General features: G+C 35.0%; 1 protein-coding gene across 1 annotated transcript in view; it reads right to left on the bottom strand.

Annotated features, from left to right (window-relative positions):
• Nucleotides 1-1,509: 1,509 nt before the first annotated feature.
• The window catches only part of LOC109057463 (F-actin-monooxygenase MICAL2-like), a 52,117-nt gene continuing 32,308 nt past the window's right edge, over nt 1,510-21,318 (bottom strand). Inside the window, exons 13-22 of the mRNA XM_042761043.1 lie at nt 19,914-20,113; nt 17,514-17,617; nt 17,328-17,392; nt 17,097-17,238; nt 16,454-16,567; nt 15,968-16,216; nt 14,499-14,606; nt 7,600-7,777; nt 4,715-4,791; nt 1,510-4,598 (exon numbers count right to left, since the gene is read on the bottom strand). Of these exons, the coding sequence (XP_042616977.1) occupies nt 4,221-4,598; nt 4,715-4,791; nt 7,600-7,777; nt 14,499-14,606; nt 15,968-16,216; nt 16,454-16,567; nt 17,097-17,238; nt 17,328-17,392; nt 17,514-17,617; nt 19,914-20,113 (1,615 nt within the window). The 3' untranslated portion in view covers nt 1,510-4,220. The remainder of the gene's footprint in view (nt 4,599-4,714; nt 4,792-7,599; nt 7,778-14,498; nt 14,607-15,967; nt 16,217-16,453; nt 16,568-17,096; nt 17,239-17,327; nt 17,393-17,513; nt 17,618-19,913; nt 20,114-21,318) is intronic.

Raw genomic sequence — 21,318 nt, 5'->3', positions numbered from 1 at the left:
CACATAGTTTTACCATATTAAGAAAGGGATCTGTGAATATATAAAACTAATATGTGAATTAAACTATGATCATGTAGAATTAGGAATGTATGACCAGTGACCATATCATATTTTTAAAACACTACAGGTAGAAGCATTGTCTTCTTTCAGGCCAGTGGAAAGAAAGCATCCAAAATACACTTAAGTTATTATTTTTTTAATTGCACATCTATTTGTGCATGTGGATTTTAATTAAAATACAACTATCTTTAAAGATCTGTTTTCCTTGTTTTTTATTTTATTTAATTTTTTTCCCCTCATGCACTGAGCCTGGAATTTCTTCTTTAGGAGAACCTACACCAAATTTTACATATTTTGAATTTTGAACCTGGCTTCAATATCAATGTTCAGATTTCTGTTCTGGATGTTTATGCAAATTAGTGCATATTCATTAGACAATGCGTTATTTGCATATTTGAAGAAAACAACAACAACAACAAATGTCTTAATGCACTGATTAATCAAGTTTATATATCTATATATATATATATATATATATAGTTGATATATATATATATATATATATATGTTTTTTATTGACCATATTCACCTGTGGCATCTTACCTTAAATTGTGGCTTTGATAATAAGGCTGTTATTTGAGTTGATATGTAAAAAATGATGCATAGTCATTCACAGAAGATAGATTTATAATATAGTCCATCTTAAACTTTATGGATAATAACCTAATAAACAACACAAGTATGATTGCTCTTATGCAACAGCATGTATATACAGTATATATATATATATATATATATATATATATATATATATATATATATATATATATATACTGTATATAAACAAGGATTAATATTCAGTAACTTACTTTTTTAGACACAATAGTCCAACTACTTTGTCTATTTTTTGTTCCTCCAATAAAAATCTAAACAAAGTCAAAGCAGAATCTATAGAAGGACATTTCTGCCTCAGAATAAACATATTAAAAAGATCATTTTGACTTTTTCCCTCACAATTCTGAGTTTACATCTCACAATTCTGTTTATATCTTACAAATATTACTTTAATAATATTTTCACCAATTAATAAAAAACAAAAAACAAAACTTTGACTTTTCACCACAGAATAAAAAATAAAAAAGATAATTGTGACTTTTAACTAATAATCATGCCATGGCTATTAATCAGTCTCACCTGTTGCTTGTTAGTGCTTTGTTCTCCTGGGTATTAATAGCCATTTTGTTTCATTTGCACTTTGTCAGTCAATGTTTGCTGTTTGTTTCGTGTGCCTTCCTATTCTCTGTTTTTCGTTCTTTCATTTGGACTTTCAACAAACCCCTTGGGCTTTGATCCTCATCTTCTGCATTTCTCGTTCCCCGCATTACATCAAGGGGGACAAGTGAGTGAAAAAACCCATATATCAACCGCTAATATAAATATTTCTTATTTAAAATGTGTATTAGGATATCATAGTAATGAATGTAACACACACCAACTAGAAAATAAAAATATGTAAAAATGAAAAGACTTTGATCTTTCTTTTATTGCGAGAGTATGGCTTAACATAAATAAGGCAACAACAAATGTTTCAAATGGAAAATATACAGTGAAAAAACTTCAAACAGTTTTACAACATGTCCAATAAAAGGTGCTACTTTAAAGGCCTAATGATCTGCTTTCGTAGAGGCACACGGGCTCCTGCGTGTAGGTTTCTGTAATGTAAGCCACCTCTGAAACAGAAAGAAAGGAAGAAAAGACAGAAGCTGCATGAGCAAGTAATTAATAAGCCTTGAAGAAAGACAGAAAAGAGAAACATGTCAGACGTGACGTGCAGGTGAAATAACCAGAGGCAGGCGATTAGTGTCATGCAGCATGCATTTCCACAGGCTCTGGAAGGTCAAAGACACTACGAGTGACTGCAGAAAGAGACCTTGCAGATGATCACATCTGGATCAGCATTGCTCACAGCAAGTCAGGAGCAGACGCAGTGGAGAGGTCAAAAAGGACTACAAGTGAATAAAAAAGGAGAACCATACATGAGAAGGGAATCATTAAAACGCAGCTTGTAAACAGTGTTTCGAAATGAATTGCTAATGCACAAAAATGGATTTAATTATCCATGCTTTATTTTCATGCATGTCATTTGATGATCAATCTGCAATCACTATTCATACCAATAAACAGATCAAAATCTAACAATCGTCTTCCAGTGTCAACAAAAAGCATGTTTCGTATTATTAATACTTCTCAGTAAGTTGACCGAAAAAAAAATTGCATTTTAATTGCACTTAAATGTGTTACTGTAAATTCTGTAAGTACAGAATTACACTGCCCTCAGACAGTACATTATAGGTAGCAAATGACATCAAAAGAAACCGCAGTAACAGTCCAGTAAATCAAATGAGACCGCCAAGTAGTGTTTCTGCCACGACTCCATAAGTCTTTCATTCAAACCAAAGCTACTTTACTGGTGCATTAGTAGTTTGATGGTGCATGTAATGTGACACGAATCTGAGTGACACAAAACTGGCGTATGATTGAGACTACAGGAGTAAATGGATGATATTAAAATACATGCATTTGGAACCGTTGAGTGGCTCTGCATGAGAACTATACAAATAAGGCTGAGAACAAAGAGAGAATGCTTACATATTTGATCTTTGTTACATAGAGGGATGGTTGATCTCTGTAGTCATGTTAGCCAGTAAATGTGACTTTTTCATCTTATATGTATCAGTCCATTATGTAAAATAAGCAGATAGGCCCATATTTATTTGATAAATTATGGCCAAATGATCATAGGACCCCACATAAAAATAAAAAAAATAAACAATTAAAAACATAAAATAAAAGTTTAATCAGAGCCTACGATTTATTTTTGTTATTAATGTTTTATTTTAAACTATTGTTTATTTTTATTCTTTGTTATATTATCAATGTTATACATAGGCATGTATAATTTCTTTATTCCAATGGTTTATAGTATGTCAAGTTGTTATATGTTTTGGGGAAAACAATCATTATGTATGTATGTATGTATGTATGTATTTATTTATTTTTTTCCCTGTTGTTGCACCTGATTTAAATCTGGATTTTTAAGGTGAGCAATTTTTTGTAATTAATCTCACAAAATATTGATTGATATTTAATATCACCCAATATTTCAACTTCATATAAATATTAATAATTATTGCTATCTGCTAAAAAGTCCATTTCTATGCATCCCTAGTTACATATACACCACATGTTTAAGAGCATAGACAGTCTCAGTTTAGAGCTTACAGTTAAACTTTAAATTAAGCTCTATGGACCACATCTGTGGTATACAGATTAACAAAGAAAATAATAGCAAAAACCAGAAAAAAAAAAAATTACAAAATCACATTTACAGTAATGCACTTACAATGGAAGCCTATAGAACAAGACAATAAACAGGAATTAACAAAATATAAAATGATCACGCTGTTTTGAAAGTGCACCCACATGACAACACATTGTGTTAAAATAGACTAGTATGTTAAAACCACAAAAAATGTCAAATTTTTGACAATTTTAAAGCTCAGATAACATACTTTTGTTCTGATGAATTTCTACAGATGCACATTTCTGCTTTAAACCCTCTGTGATCGCTTGTTCCATAGACTTCCATTGTAATTCTTGTTTGTTTTAACAATATGAAGGATGAAATGCAGTTCTTTTTTGTGGTAGTCGACAACATTTTTCACAGATGCTATAAATAGATTAGCTTCTGTTGAACCCGGAACATTCCTTTTAACAGCCATGCTGTATGGTTTTCATAAGAAGCGTAAACATGCGAGAAGAATGTAACTTGTTCCTGAACGGTTAACATTCGTGTTTGCAGCTTGATCGGTCAGGTTTTGTAAACTCGCAGTCTCAACAAAGAACGTTCATTAATAATTAAAAGCAGAACGTCACTCTTAATTGTGCAGATGAAGGCTGCTCACTCATTAAAGTGCTTGAAGTTCACTCTGTGTTTGACACTTTTTCTCTCTTTACTCAAACCTTTATAACCATTATAACAATCCAAACCAGGAAAAAAGCAGGAAAGGAATTCTGATGCCCCGACATCTCAAGTTCAGATCGATTTGTTCATGAAAACTATATCAAGGTTGTTCTATCTGTTTTTCAGTTCTGAATAAATATCCACAGCCATTTTCATCTACATGTTAACCCTTTTAAAGGAACTGATGATGTTTCTCTCACACTAAGACCCAGGGGCCCATGTGCTCTTCCAGCCAGTGCTGCAGAGGCTGTAGATTGAGAGGTCCGGCCTCTGCGTACATTTGGACGAGCTGTTCATGGAGAACGGCGAGCAGAGGCAGACTCACACTGAGCAGTTCATACAGGAAGGCGTAATCCTCTGCATTATCCCTCAGGTGGACTCCTGTGGCCCACGCTTTAGCATGCAGCCAGTTAAACACACGGCGAGGCACAGCACACACAGTCTGGCTCATGTGCAGCGGCCAGCGCAGGCTTCTCTTCAGTGAGGACAGGATACCTGGAGACTCTTCCTGGAGATGATGCTCACATCCCTCTGGACTCCAGCTGGAGTCGTCCTGAGATTCGTCATTACGTGTCTGAAGAAAAAAATATTAATAAAGGTGTGCTGTAAGACAACTATCGATTAATTATAAAAAAAAAAAAAAAAAAAAAAAAAAAAAAAAAAAGAGATGACGCAAAAATTAGTTTTTACCGTGTGTAGAATTTGTGTCCTCCCATTCTTCACTAAGGGTTTCCTTTGTGCAAAGTGGAGTTTGCAGTACAACTTTCCTACAGGAGCAAAATAAACTATTATAATCATTAGTGTAAAGCTGCGGTCACGTTTACTGTACAGTCGTGGCCAAAAGTTTTGAGAATTACATAAATATTAGTTTTCAAAAAGTTTGCTGCTAAACTGCTTTTAGATCTTTGTTTCAGTTGTTTCTGTGATGTACTGAAATATAATAACAAGCACTTCATACGTTTCAAAGGCTTTTATTGACAATTACATGACATTTATGCAAAGAGTCAGTATTTGCAGTGTTGGCCCTTCTTTTTCAGGACCTCTGCAATTCGACTGGGCATGCTCTCAATCAACTTCTGGGCCAAATCCTGACTGATAGCAACCCATTCTTTCATAATAACTTCTTGGAGTTTGTCAGAATTAGTGGGTTTTTTGTTTGTCCACCCGCCTCTTGAGGATTGACCACAAGTTCTCAATGGGATTTAAGATCTGGGAAATTTCCAGGCCATGGACCCAAAATTTCAACATTCTGGTCCCCGAGCCACTTAGTTATCACTTTTGCCTTATGGCACGGGGCTCCATCGTGCTGGAAAATGCATTGTTCTTCACCAAACTGTTGTTGGAAGAAGTTGCTGTTGGAGGGTGTTTTGGTACCGTTCTTTATTCATGGCTGTGTTTTTGGGGCAGAATTGTGAGTGAGCCCACTCCCTTGGATGAGAAGCAACTCCACACATGAATGGTGTCAGGATGCTTTACTGTTGGCATGACACAGGACTGATGGTAGCGCTCACCTTTTCTTCTCCGGACAAGCCTTTTTCCAGATGCCCCAAACAATCGGAAAGGGGCTTCATCGGAGAATATGACTTTGCCCCAGTCCTCAGCAGTCCATTCACTATACTTTCTGCAGAAGATCAAGCTGTCCCTGATGTTTTTTTTTTGGAGAGAAGTGGCTTCTTTGCTGCCCTTCTTGACACCAGGCCATCTTCCAAAAGTCTTCGCCTCACTGTGCGTGCAGATGCGCCCACACCTGCCTGCTGCCATTCCTGAGCAAGCTCTGCACTGGTGGCACTCCGATCCTGCAGCTGAATCCTCTTTAGGAGACGATCCTGGCACTTGCTGGACTTTCTTGGACGCCCTGAAGCCTTCTTTACAAGAATTGAACCACTTTCCTTGAAGTTCTTGATGAACCTATAAATTGTTTATTTAGGTGCAATCTTAGTAGCCACAATATCCTTGCCTGTGAAGCCATTTTATGCAACGCAATGATGGCTGCACGCGTTTCTTTGCAGGTCACCATGGTTAACAATGGAAGAACAATGATTTCAAGCATCACCCTCCTTTTAACATGTCAAGTCTGCCATTCTAACCCAATCAGCCTGACATAATGATCTCCAGCCTTGTGCTCGTCAACATTCTCACCTGAGTTAACAAGATGATTACTGAAATGATCTCAGCAGGTCCTTTAATGACAGCAATGAAATGCAGTGGAAAGGTTTTTTTTTTTGGGGATTAGGGATTAAGTTCATTTTCATGGCAAAGAAGGACTATGCAATTCATCTGATCACTCTTCATAACATTCTGGAGTATATGCAAATTGCTATTATAAAAACTTAAGCAGCAACTTTTCCAATTTCCAATATTTATGAAATTCTCAAAACTTTTGGCCATGACTGTACATCTAGTGGACATGGCCTTTTCACCTAATGCAGAACACTCATTTAAGCTATTCATGGAAATATCCATGTGCAAACGTATGCTTATTTATTTCTCACACTTAATAATCATTTTATTTGTTGAATAGAATGAATGAGTTAATTTGATTCACACTGCATGTTGTAATTAGTCAGAAAATTAGCCGGAAAAATGTGGAAAAAATATTTAAGAAAATTTTGGAAAAGCTCAACTTCATGCAAATATCAAGTGAAAAACACCAGGCGGCAGCCAATCGCTGTCAGGAGCAGGTTGGGACATTTGTCATGTGCTTTTAAAAACTGCAGTTCGTGCAAGAGTTTCTGATGGATTATGTGTAAATAATATTGTTTACAAATTGGAACCTCTGCATTTGTTACATAAATGTCAAATATTGTGGATTGGTCGCTGCCATTGTGAATAGCCTAGCCAGGTATACAAATGTTTATTAATTTGACATGTTTTCTTGACTTTAGACATTCAGAAACAATGCCTGTATCTTTCAAAACTGTAATCTTGTTTACATATTATATTTGCTGTGCACTGAAAATGAAAAACAATAAACTATAAAATAAAAAATATATACTTACAAACTATAAATAAATGATAAAAACTCCCTATAAGAATGGAGATGGTGCTATTTTTAGTACTTAAGCAGTTCTGGTTTTTTAGATAACAGCAACTTTTTAGTCAAGCTCTTAAACACTGTTTTTATTCATAGATTAGTATACTGTATATGATTTTAATAAATAACTTGGAAGCTAACTACTGTCAGATTGCCCTTGCAACCGCTTGTGTCTGTAGGCTGAACTCTTTTTGCAATTGCAAAATTAATGGCATACATTGGCCTACCCAAACAATTGCTTGTTTTGGTCTGTAATATGGTTCAATAAGACTTGAAATATAGTAATTTGGAGTACTTTCATGGTGATTTGTGCCATTTTTAGAACTTGACAGCTTTAGCTCCTATTTGCCTTCATTGTATAGTAAAAGGCAGCCTGGACCTTTGTATTCCACAGAAAAAAATTAAACCATACAGGTTTTATACAACATGAGTGTGAGTAAATGATGAGTTAATTTTAGGGTGTCAATTTAGTTTTTTTTTTTAGGGTTAACTAAATAATTTAATGAGAAAGTGAGAATGCAGTACAGGTCTTTCACAGTACCTTCCTCTGAATCGAAGAAATGTCCTCCCTGGCGCAGAGGAGCTCTGCAGGTATGACAGCGGAAACATTCCTTGTGGAAGTGGAGTCCCTCCGTGCTGAGCTTCTCCACTGCAAACACCCGTTTCTTACACGCATGGCACATATCTCCCAGACTCGGAAATTCTCTTTTTAAGGAAGGCTAGGGGGGAAAAAAGAAAGAAAGAAAAACTGTTTAAGATTGTGTTGATTAAAACATGTTGAAAATAACCCTGAAAATAACATCCACACTGACTGAGCTGTCATGTGAAATATAATCAAAAACATTACACTGAGATTGCTAATGTGATGAAATGCTTCTAGTTTCTGCAAAAAGAAAAGCATCTGCAATAGCCAAAAATATGCAGTACATCTTCAAACAGTGCTGGGTACTGTATCCCACAATGCACTGTGCTTGATTTGACTTTCCAGTTTGGCTCATAGTGATGAATTAGCTAAAAATAATTTCAGACATCTTTTCTGACTCATTATTTGAATGAATGTTTTAAACTTGCATTAAAAGTGCAAAATAGCCATGTTTATTTTGAGTTAATATGGACGCCACATCATGATGAAAAGTTATGTGACATTTGAAATGTTGCTGCATTTTTTCATATTTCTTCACATAACATTTTTGCATCAGGCAGAATAAATTATTTACATTGCTGTACAGTTTGTAAACCTCTATGAGAGATTTTATCTAATTTACTATTTAGAAGAGTAACCAACCATGGTAACATTTTTGGAGCCTGATAGTCCCAGTTCACATTTGCTTTTAATTGTATGAAAATCATCTCCTGTATTCCAGGGAAGTAAGAAAGTCATACAGGTTTGTAACAACATTAAGGTGAGTAAATGATGATGAAACTGTACATGTTAACAACGTGAACTTAGCTGCACAGGATGAGTCCATATAATTCCTAATTTAATTCATAACTGTTTTTAGATTTAAAACAACTAAACAGCTTATCTGTGGCTTACCGGAGTGTCTGAGCTGCTTGCCAGTGGCCTATGATCATTTTCATAGAGGGTAACCAGACTGTCAGCTCTAGCACTGACTATCAGAGACACTTTGCCTACTGTGAGCTACCAGCCAATGGGAGATCAGGGACAGAAAGTGAAGAAAAGAGAATAAAAACGAAGGATAATACATTATAAGGCAGAGCTGAGAGGACATGCTGGGGAAAATCAGATAGAAAATAGTTCAGAATACATTTAGCACATTTCTGTCAAACAACGAGTCTGACGGATTAAATAGCTTCTTTCGAAACAGACTGCATTTTCTTTCAAACAGACGCCATCTGCGTACTGCTCAGAATTGCCAAAATGGCGCTACTCTGATTTGGAGAGACAAAGAGGAGAGGAATTGTTGAATAAAGTCGTTATTTTTGTTTTCTTCGTGTACAAAAAGTATTCTTGTCGCTTCATAACGTTACGGTTGAATCACTGATGGCAGATGGAGTATTCTGACGAAGCTTTTCTTACGTTCCTGGACCTTGACACTGTTATTTATTTGGCAGTCTATGGGACAGCCTCAAGCCTCCCTGTTTTCATCCAAAATATCTTAAATTGTGTTCTGAAGACAAACGGGGCTTTTACGGGTTTGGAAAGACATGGGGGTAAGTGATTTTCATTTTGGGATGGAGTATCCTTTTAAGTCAAAATGAGCGGTTTGATTTACAAATTAGGTACTGTGGTAAAAGTATACTGAGTTCTAAAATATTATTGTGCAAGTAACCACCTAAAAATTGACCTTTTTAATCAATTACCTGCCCCGTAATCAATTTGTTGTTTTCTTTGGTCTTCTTGAGATACTTCTATAAAAAGGAACACATTTTGTTGGTCTCTTACTGCGTCCAAAGTTAATTTCAGCTGGAAACTGCAGTGAAATGCATGCACAGGTATGCTTTAGCTAAATTGTAGCTGGAGTCACATTATTCACACATGCCTGGATTGCATCATTCTTGAGATACTTCTAAAAGCATCCCGTGAAACTTGAAAAACTCCTATGTTGAGACGATTTTGTAATGATCCAGTCACTTTTGAACTGTTCGGGGGTGGAGCTAGAGTTTCAGGTCAGGCATCTGGCGATGGAAGAGAGGACTTTTGGAATGCTCTCTCTCTTCCTGTGGTCAGCTGGAATGTAAAGATGCTTACACCCAAGTGTGTGTTACACTGGCACGTTCTCATTAGAAAACCAACCATTTGAATGAAGAGAGAGAGTCCATCAAAGAGAGCTGCCGCCCTTAACAGTGCTCTCAAGTCCTGCCTACAGCATGCCAACAATCTCCCAGAAGACTCATTCCAGTCAGACTGCACATCATGTGAGTCCTGAGAGATTATGGATATGCGTCATACCGCAGATATGGTCATATACCTGTTTGGGAGTATATGAGTCTCCATTTGACTGAGGAACATCTGTTTGTTTTCTTACAGTAAAGGATGTTGTGCTACTGCTGGTGGCAGACAGAAAATGTAGATTTGAGAGTTTATTGCAGCAAATGTTGTGATCATCTTTGGTTAAGTTAAAGTAAATATTTACCCAAAAATGAATAATGCTTCAAAACTGTATGACTTTCTTTTTTCCATAGAACTCAAAAGGAGAAATTCCCAAAGCTGTTCCTTCCAAGAAAGCCTTCTTGTTTTCTTTGGTCTTTCGAACTCCAAAAATGATACTACCAAAAATACCAAAATACCATAAAAGTTTTTTTTTTATGCCATTAAGTATTTCTGGCTTTAATTTACTGCTTTAAAAAAGACATAAGGAGAGTGATACTCAATTTGTTTATAAGAAATGACTCTGAAAGGCATTAGAATTATTGAAGACAAACAAGAAGAGTGTTAAAGGTAAAATCACTGCTATACCTTAATGAGGAAGCAGAGGAGAATGTAAAGGAAAGATGGAGAGGAGCAGTGCATTCTGGGATGGGGTGAAATGTTATGGAGTTAGATTGATGAGGATGGACAGAGGAAGAATGGGTCTGTCCAGAGCAGAGATGGAGAGACAGATTAGACAAAAGAATTATGAAGATTTTGATTAGATGTTCCATAGAATAAAATTAAATTGCACTTTAAATTGGAGATTGCTCAAGCGCTCCAATTTTATTAAAGTATCGCTACGTAATTTTTGCTCACTAGTCTTGGACTTTACACTGACACTTTTCAGTATGAATGCAGCATGACAAAGTTTTCAGTCACGGATTGACCACTGTAAGAAAACACCCTATTCACAGACACATTTGGTACTCAACTTATTTAGTGTCTGATAAGGAAGGAATAACTCATAACAGACTGTACAATCATTGGAAATTAAGTGGTAATGGCATTATATCTTGAGTGTGTATTCATTTTTAATAATTCAATAGTCTTGAGTAACTTATTCTGCTTATCATGGCTGCCAATTGTACATATATAGTCTATACCATACTATAAAATATATATATTTGTACCTAAAATGCGCTTATATGTGGAACTACTTTGTTACACCACCAACTAAGTATTTTGTAAACTGTCTGTTTTTCAAATGTAGTTATTCTTTTATTTTAGGTGTTCAACTTTTTACAGTGGAAAAACATACTCCATACCTTGAAATAACAGAAACGCTGTCTACATACAGTAACATGAAAACATGTGGGTTTACCTTTCCAAATAGTCACAGAAAAGACAAAACAGGAAGTTTAGATGGTACCATGATACCTTATCAGGTGCTTTAAAGTTTCTGTTTTCTTCTGACTGGGGTATCTGTGTTTCGGTCTGATGGCTAAAATAAGACAATCTGCGACTGATTAACTGGAACCACAAATTAAATTCCATTTATTATGTCATAAAGCTGCAATCTGAGCATACAGTAATGATAACTAACCTATAATTATTTAGAAGATTGACTTAGTCGGTGACCTCCAGCATGCCAGATGTCAAAACACTTATGCTTAATCCCTCTCCACTGTAATTATATTCCCTAATTTACTGTAACTGGGAATGCTCACCAGATTGGATGGATTCATTGTTTCTCCCTGTAGCTCCTTTTTAATATGCTGCACATGGAATGGTTTAGTTTTATGTATACCAATGAAAGAGGAGAAAAAGTAAGAATTAAATTCAGCAGACTCGGACAGATTGTAAAATTTTGCACATTCCCTTATCTGTTGTAACAGCAGAGAGGGATAAGACGAAATGAGAGGAGGAGGACAGGAAGCAGAAGTGCATTGTGGGAGAGGGCATGAAGGGGTGGTCAGTGTGATGGAATGAGGGAAATGGAGAGATGAAGAGTGAGGCTGCACAGACACAAGTCATGAAGAGATAGAGAGGTAGAGAGAGAGAGCAAACTGGATTAAGTAGTATAATGGATAGGCTGAAGAAGATCTTCAAGGTGACATTTATGATGAATCAGTGATTCCAGTGTCACACAACACAATTAGATCTTGTACCAGTTACTCTAAGCTAATCAATGACACTATCAGTTTATTATTTGGTTATTTTTAGATAACCAAATATATGTATATTTTTATACATAGCAATACTTTCTATTGTATTCGGTCTTGTCTATAGTCTGTGGAAACACATTCAAGCAGGATTTTCTCACAAACTTGCACATATGACAATTAACGACATTGTCTTTTAATTATTAAAATTTTCCTGTGTGATGCTAATCGAGTGCAACAGTTGGATTCCAGAAGTAAAAACTCTTCTATAAAGGAAAATATCCGAAGACGAACGAAGCTTTTATGGGTTTGGAACGACATGGGGGGTAAGTGAATAATGACAAAATTTTGATTTTGGGATGGAGTATCCCTTTAAAGGCATCTGTTCACATTATTTTTATAGTTAAGTGTAACAGTGGAATTCATGATGAAAAACTACATTACCCATGATTCTGTAAAGAAAATTCCACCAATCACAGTGAGCTGTGGTAAACAAATTCAACCAAAAGAGCTCTGCAGTAATAAACATTGATATTCAAATGCATTTTTGCTTCAAAAAAAAAAAAAAATGTGTGATGTAGTGATTCACCTTCAGCTGGTTGGCTTGGTTCATGGCTGAAGGAAAAAATTTTTTTTAAATCCCTATGGGAAAAATGAATGGACCTTCTGGAACCAATGCTGCTGAAAAAGTGGGCAAGCACTAATTCAATCTATATCATATTTGTAAATGTCTCAGGAAAAAAAAGCACTTTTGAGCTTTTCACTGATTCTCTCTTCTCTTCACAAAGCTGAATGTCTAGCTGCCCAGTCTGAGGTATATCCGTCTTATTAGGAGTGGAGGAAAGAGCGGGAGAAGGACATGAATTGATGTTGATTCATTAAAGGCTGTTAAATGGGCAAGCAGTATTAGGAGTTAAATTGTATTAGAGATGGAAAGAAGCACGTAAGTAATGGCAGGCACTGTTGGAGGTCGGGAGACAAGATTAGGAGAAGACATGGGAGGACGTACTGTAGGGTGTGGTAATGCATTCTGGGATTGGGAGTGGTGGGGTTAATGTGGAGATGGATTGGAAGGTCAGACAGCAGAGGAGTCAGTCCTTCTAGAAGAGATAGCTTGAACATTCAATAAGAACTGAGAGAATTTGATTTCAGGACACTCATTACTCAAAAGGAAAATGTACTGCTCAGACGTTGCTCTTTTAAAACTCAGGAGGCCTGAGTTCTTAGTTCATAGGTAGGATTTCTTAGTTATGCTTAACTGACCGTGAAGAACTTTATCTCAGGTGTTTCTCAGAAAATTCCATGGTAAAAATAAACACAAAAATAGACATGAGTAGTGAAATTAATATGGAGAGCTGCAGATAATTTAATCTTAGAGTAAATAAGACATGAGGGTGAGTAACTGATGACAGTAATTGATTGAATGTTCCCTTTAATTCTCCATTTGTTCTTATTTTTGCCTATGAGAAACAACTGAGATACATATTTTTGTTTTTCTTTTCTGTGGGTACATATAAAAATATGCTGCTCTATGCAACATATACAATGTTTATTACATTCAGATTTAGCAGTCGTTTGAAGGTTCTAAAGGACTGTTCAACATATGTTAAGTCACTCTTTAGAATGTTTTCAAAAGCAAAATATACTCAACTGGTTCATAAAAATTACAAGGAGCGTCTGGCCTGCACTTTAATGACCGATGACAAAACCCAGAACATCAGTGTTATGAAGCCGAAGAGATGCACATATACAGAGTCATTCACACACACTGAGAGAAGAGCTAGCATCAGTTTTTGCAGATATTTTATATTTTGTTATCTAATGAACTAGTGTATTTTTTTTCAGCCACTGCATATTCTCATAGAAACACTGCTATGAATTATAATAAATGCACAGAGAATAAGAATGTTTGAATCATCTGTGGACACCTGGACTGATGGTTTCTCCTTATGTGTGCAGTAAAAAAGCAAAGCAGCTTATTTTCCAGTCAGACAGATCAATTTAAATGCTTATAGGACCCCTGAGCAGCTCAGACCCCTTCATACCACCAAGAAAGTCACCAACCCTCTTGGTTCTCTCACATGCCCATTAAAGCTCATAAAAGAATTGGTTTATTCCAACAATTTATTTTAAGAACAACCAAATACCACAGAATATGATGGTTATGATGTCCACTGGCATTCATTGACTTTATTAACTCTTTTAAAGTAAAACAGGTCGTTTGAATGTATCGAGTTCTAGTGTACGTCCTCAGCTGACTCACATCTGTTCTGCTAGACATATTATTAACCATTTACGGCTCAGCAGGGGTTCAGGGAATTAATTACACAGTATGCGATGATATCTGCAAAGACTGCAGGTGCATGAAACAATGCTTAGTCACTCAGTGATCACAGGCCAAAACCACAGAGCATGCAACAGCAGCTGAGTGAGGAAAGCTGACACACACAGTAACATAGTCACCTGATGTGGAGAGCAGGCCTCGTCAGAGAACAGAGCGCTCAAATGCACAGCCTTCTCTTTTATGCTTTTTTTATGAAACTCCCTGGCCTTTTGAGTCTGGGCTTTCCTCTGAGTGAAGCCGGAAGAAAGAAAACAGCAAGAAAAAAAATGGAAGAGAATAAAGACTGAGCCTGTGGTGAACAGGAAAATCTGTGGTTAGATCCATGTCCACTAATGTGTTTGACATTTATAATCAAGTCTGTCAATAGAATTAAGATTATTGTCATGCTTTTTTAATGCCGTTAACTTGATTATTTTTTTTACATTTTAAATTGGTTGAAATTTGTAACATTTACAATAAGTAACATTTATATTTAATTATAAGGGAATGTATTTTTGTTGAAGATCCCATCTGGAATTTATTCATATTATATTACAAAGACTTAACAACAGTTTTTCATAGCTCAGTCTTTAGAACAGGACAGAACAGAATGAAACGTAATATAAAAATAAATAGGACATTCCATGAAATGGATGCATTTTCTACTTTGAAAAGATGAATTAAATGCATTTCTGTTAGATTTTAGACATTTAGTATTTAATTTAGAAAGATTAAAATACTTGAAGTTGTTTTCTCAGGATTAGTATAATCCGTTTCCATCATATGAATCTCTTCACAATTACATTATTACACCTTAGAATTAGTAAATGTCCCTGTTTATAACTGCATTTTGTTTGTCAGGAGACAGATCTTAAAATTTAAACCCTGTTACCATGTTTTTTAGTCAAGAATTGATGTGAAAACAGGATCATTGAACTCCATTTTTAATAAGCATGTCAATAGTAATATAAATAGTAAAAGCAGTCAACCCTGTTACCATTAAAGGGTTAGTTCACCCAAAAATAAACATTTCTGTCCTTAATTACTCACCCTGATGTTGTTCCAAACCCAGGAACAACAAAAACAGGGTTGAAGGTTTTTACTATTTATATTATTATTGACATGATTATTAAAAATGTAATTTAATGATCCCATTTTCACTATTCAATTCTTGACGAAAAAACATGGTAACAGGGTTGAAATGTTAAGATCTGTCTCCTGACAAACAAAATACAGTGATAAAAGGGACATTTACTACTTCTAAGGTACAATAATGAAATGGTAAACAGTATGTTATTTTAATAAAAGATTCTTATGATGGAAACGGATGACACTAAACCTGGGAAAACTACTTTTAATATATTTAATATAAATATATATTAATTATTTTAATATAATATACGTATTGACAGAAAGAATAAAGACAAAATAATAGCTTTTATGTCCATGTTAATGAGGGACAAAAGCAGCACCCATTATGGAGAATGTTCCACCTGCATTCAATAAATGTAATGATGTTGTTAAATATATGTGTGTGCATATCTCAAAACTTGAGAAGCCCTGCTTATAATACACATATTAGACCAGAAGGAAGATGGTGGTTGTTCACCTGGCTAATCTCCTCTTCCACCCTCTGGAGGCGCTGAAGCATTGCTCTCATGGCCAGCACTGCTGAGTGGCAGGAGGCTGTATTTCCTGAGTCTGAGTCAGCTGTGTTCTCTGCCTCTGATTGTGTGTGAGTGTGTGTGTGAATCGGTTGAAGTGGTTTCCTTCGTGGATTCAGAGGACTGGAATGAAGCAAGAGGAAGAGAGGAGCTGAGGGCTCCTCAGTGTGTCGAACACAGGCAACGGACGGAAACTGTGAACACACAGCACATGTGGGCAGCGCTGCGTATGAGCCCTTATACTGATAATACACAAACTTGGGGAACATTTGGAGTGTATCTACAGCGAGGCAGAGATTCATACTGTGTAGAGTTTTAAAAGGTTTTAAAAGATGAACATTACCAAAAAAAAAAAATAGATTATGTGACAGCTAATACCAGGTGATAAATGGTACTTTTTGATTAGTGTTGTTTGGTGGTGAACATTCTACCTGTTTTTTAGGGGGTGGAGGCTGTGGGACTTTCTTCTTGATAATGTTAAAGAGAGTGCTATCAGTCATATCAAGTGACGGAGGTCTTGGAGACCTCTCATCATTAGAGTCAGACTGAAATCATTATACCAGGAGCAGTTTCAGAGAAAAGGAAGCCAGGGTCAGAAGGACAGAAGGAAGAAAAGAGAAAGAAGAGATTAACTAGGCACAGAAATACTCAGTTCTCCAAAGCCAAAATATAAAAGAATAGTTAACCGGAAAAAAACAGAAATAATGTGAAATGATATAAGAGAGAGTAAACAATGACAGAATTTTATGTAAATACATATACATATTTTTATTTGTACAGTTGTATATACAGTAAATAATGCACAAATATGTACATAAATCTAAATGCATACCACATTATTATTATTATTTTCTTTAGTCTTAATTATTTAAATGTTCTTTCTGTTCTCAATGTCATATGTATGTATGTTTGTACCAAGAGCTCCTCAAAAACCTCAACAAATTCCTTGTGTGTTTGCACACACTTGGCGAATAAATCTGATTCTGAATTTTCATTATTGGGTGAACTATTCCTTTAAGAAAATGCAATGTAAATCTTCCACTGCTGCATGAGTTTAGTCAAAGTAGTATTTACCTGTCTGCGAATAGAGCAGCTTGCGGTGCTGTCTTCAAATTTTGCTTGAAGTTGAGTGGCCATTAACTTGACCTTGTTTTCTTTCAGTTCCTGCCCCTCACTAGATACTGAAGTACTCTGAAAAAAATATTTATTATTTCTTCAAGAAAAGAAGAACAACAATAAAACAGCACTAAAATTCACACACTTCTACTACTATGTTAATAAAAAAAACAATAATAACCACCTCCCTCGAAGTAACTAATTTTCCGTCTTCTCTTGTATATGGCATCATTTTCTTCAACCTTTTTATCATTCTAAGGAAAAATCAATTATATTTTGCTTTAGAAAGTGATGTCCAAACTTGAACACCATACATTGTCCACAAAACATTAACTTTAAAAGTGCTTGTAATAACTCAAACCCATTGTATCCTACCTTGGGAATGCGTTTACGAGGCTGAAGTAAACTCAGTGACTGAGCAGGTCTGGGAGAACCTGATGGACATTTTTCATTATTTGCATCACCATCTCGCTTTGAATCTACAATAAACCACATGACAAACATTTGCATGACATTTGAGAATAAACAACTACAACAAACAAGCATTGTAACCAAACACACATCACTTTAAAACACAAAAGCCTCATATTGCAACTTGTAGATGCCATCTGAATGCATGTAATTTAGTTGACATCAGACATGCTTCTGCTGTATTAACTTCTCTGAGGCCAGATAATATATAGTGCAGAATATTTATGGCCTCGTCCTCTGCGCTGAAGTACAGATCTGTAGGGCGGTAACCTGGTTTCAGACAGACATGCATTCCTGGCATGACTGCGTGACTGAAGGAATTGTGTAACACAAATGTTTGAGTGCAAAAGGCCAGATAAAATGCTTCTCTTTAGGGGTTTTCCATAAATGCATTGTGTGTTTCCTTAATGGACACACCTTATGCAAACTCTAACTAGGTGGAAGACACACTCAAAGCAGATAATAGGTTATGGACAGTGTAAAATCTCTGAACACCTTTAGCGGGCTAACAGCATGTCATGTATATTTTAAGGAATGAAGGCCCCTTGAGTTGAAAAGATATTTTGGTAGCACTTTAATTTTACATTTCTGTTCCGCATGTACATACTATATACTGATTATAGCAATTACAGTAACTGGGTAATAAGTAGGTACAAACCCTAATCCTACCTCTTAACCGAACCTTAACCCATGTACGTACATTAAACTATCCAGTACTTTTATGGTTAAGTTCTCTGTAAGTACATGACTGTAAAATAAAGTGTAGCCGGTATTTTATGACAATAAAGTCTGTGTATGATGAGACTATGACTATGTTTGAAGTGGAATACATGCACACTGCCAACTCTTACATTGTGTAAAAAAACAAAACACACATAGAAAAAATCAGTTAATATAATACTATACTATATTCAATAAAAAAATGAAGTAAACTACTCAAAAGAAAAATGTGACATATTACACAAAATTAAATTCTATATAAATTAACTGAATATAGAATACTGAACTGAATTGATCATTTACGCTTGTTTTTTATTTTTATGTTATTCTGTAAGGATCCATTAAATTGATTAAAAGTGACATTAAAGACATTTATAATGTTACAAAAGATTTCTATTTCAAATAATTGCTGTTCTTTTGAACTCTCTACTCATCAAAATGCAAGGAGAAATGTTCAAATACTAGTATGCAAGATATTATATTAATGCATATTTGTAACCCTGGACCAAAAAAAAAAAAAAAAAACAGTCTTGAGATGTATACATCATCTGAAAGCTGAAAAAAAATAAGCTTTCCATTGATGTATGGTTTATTAGGATCTGACAATATTTTGCCTCTGAGGGTGCAAAAAAATAAAATAAAAAAATAAAAAAATAAAAATACTGAGAAAATCACCATTGAAATTGTCCAAATGAATTCTTAGCAATGCATATTACTAATCAAAAATTAAGTTTTTATATATATATATATATATATATATATATATATATATATATATATATATACAGTAGGAAATTTACAAAGTATCTTCTTGGAACATGATTTTTACTTAATATTCTAATGATTTTTGGCATAAAAGAAAATACAAATATACTCCATCGACTTAAGTCTGGTTTTGTGGTCCAGGGTCACAATTTGGACTTGGTATGAACAGAACTCAACCCCCATTTCACATTTAATTCAGCAAGGGACATCCATCTTGGAAATGATTTTTTTTTATATATATATAATCAATGTTTTTTTTTTTTTTTTTCTCCAATATTTCTATTTTTTTTTAAATCTCCAGAGTCCAATCAAAGGTCAAGGAGACTATTTAAAATTCATGAGTAATATTACATCCGATTCAAGTGAACTAAATAATTGAATTAAATTGATATTATTGTATAGATTTACACTAACGTTCAAAACTTGGGTTCTGTAAGATTGTTTTAATTACTTTCACTCAGCAAGGATGGATTAAATTGATGCATTAAATTTGAATGTGACAGTAAAGTCATTTATAATGTTACAAGGATTTCTATTTCAAATAAGTGCTGTTCTTTTAAACTTTCTATTCATAAAAGTGTCCAGACAAAAATGCATCAACAATTATTACATTGTACATTGTAATAATTGTTCACAATACTGCAGTTTTTACTGTATCTGTGTGTAAAAGAAGCCTTGGTGAGCATAAGAGACTAAAAAAATCTTACCCACTTTTGAACAACAGTGTACTTGATTCTGCATAAACGGTACACGTAGTATGCCATTTCAAACATAGCCAATGATCCTAATAGGGTTGTAATGAAAGCGTTCATGATCTACCTGAGGGAGGTAGAGGTGTTCCCCGGAAGAGCTCGTAGAACTTGGAGAGGTAGTTGCACATGCTGGTCTTGTCCAGCTCCTGACCTGCCGCCAGCTCTTTCCCTGTGATGAAAGGCTTAATGCCGAACTCCTTCTCTGCCACATCAAATGCCAGCTGAAGGTTTCTGGCACAGTCTTGCTCATTCAGAGAGTCATAATCGCTAGAGGAAATAAGGTGATTAGAACAGAGAGCATGGGACCTGAATTAAACAAGCTGGCATCTTGACATTTATGCAAAGAAAGGACAATGTGAAGTTGTGAAACTTCTCTGCTTTCTTTAAGCTACTTTTGACAACCTCAAATGGACAGAATAGAAAAATGGCCCTTGATAAAGTGTGTGAAATGTTGCACATGGTTATGCTGTTAAAACTCTTTCTCAGCCAAGAACGCTGAAATTTAAAAGTTACTCTGTTTAGATGAATAAGTATCATCTGGCAGGATAACTGTTTTCAAAAGGAAAAATGCTGTAACATGGGAAAGTGGTTTTTCAAGGGGTCAAAGTGCTTTTCACATGTCCTGCTTATGTTTAGGATTACACAGTAACTGACTGTGCAAAGGCAAAAGCTAATAAACATACAGGAGAGTTAATAAACATCAAGGAGAGGAATGGTTGCCAAAACAGAATGTGATTTGTGGGCATGTCAGGAAGCAGACCAAATATTTATGAAATGTGCTAACGACTTAATTCCATTGCTAATGTTTCACTCATCAGATGAACATTATCAAAGTGTCATGTAAACTACTGTTTTATAGGGACTGCCTGATTCATCCTTTATAATCAGCGATATTAGCATGTCTTTCAAGTTTCATTTTTGGTCACGACAGCGTGACGTTTATTTTTTTGTTTTGACTGTTAAATGGTTATATTAGGTTTTTTAAGACTCCATACGATGTTAGTGTTATTTTTTGATATATGATATGATACGATATGATATATGTTTTTAAAAATATGGTGCCATGTTTTTTGATATCATACCAGGGCAATACTATGTTTTACAATTGGTACCATGTTAATACCATGGTTTTTTAAGAAATATATTTAACATGAAACGGAACCATAATAATTCTTTTTTTTTATTATTTATTTATTTATTTAAATAATACAAAACCAAAAAAAAAAAAAAATGCTACTGTAATGTTAATACCATTTATTAATGCATTTATTTTGCACATGTTAGTAATTTCATGTTTTTTGTCAATTTCTAGAATTAAAATACTGTACCAATGGCATGGTTTTAAGACAGGGTTTGTGTGTTATGTTATTTTTTTTTTTTAGAATTATTATTATTTTTTTTCTGAACATAGCACCAACCTATGGTACTGTAATATGTAATGTGTTTTTCTGCACATGGTAGAATAGTAATAC

This window comes from Cyprinus carpio, chromosome A7 (genome assembly GCF_018340385.1).
Source record: "Cyprinus carpio isolate SPL01 chromosome A7, ASM1834038v1, whole genome shotgun sequence".
In the NCBI taxonomy this organism is placed as follows: Eukaryota; Metazoa; Chordata; class Actinopteri; order Cypriniformes; family Cyprinidae; genus Cyprinus; species Cyprinus carpio.
The sequence above is the reverse complement of the archived record's forward strand: the minus strand, read 5'-3'. Positions and strand labels throughout refer to the sequence as shown.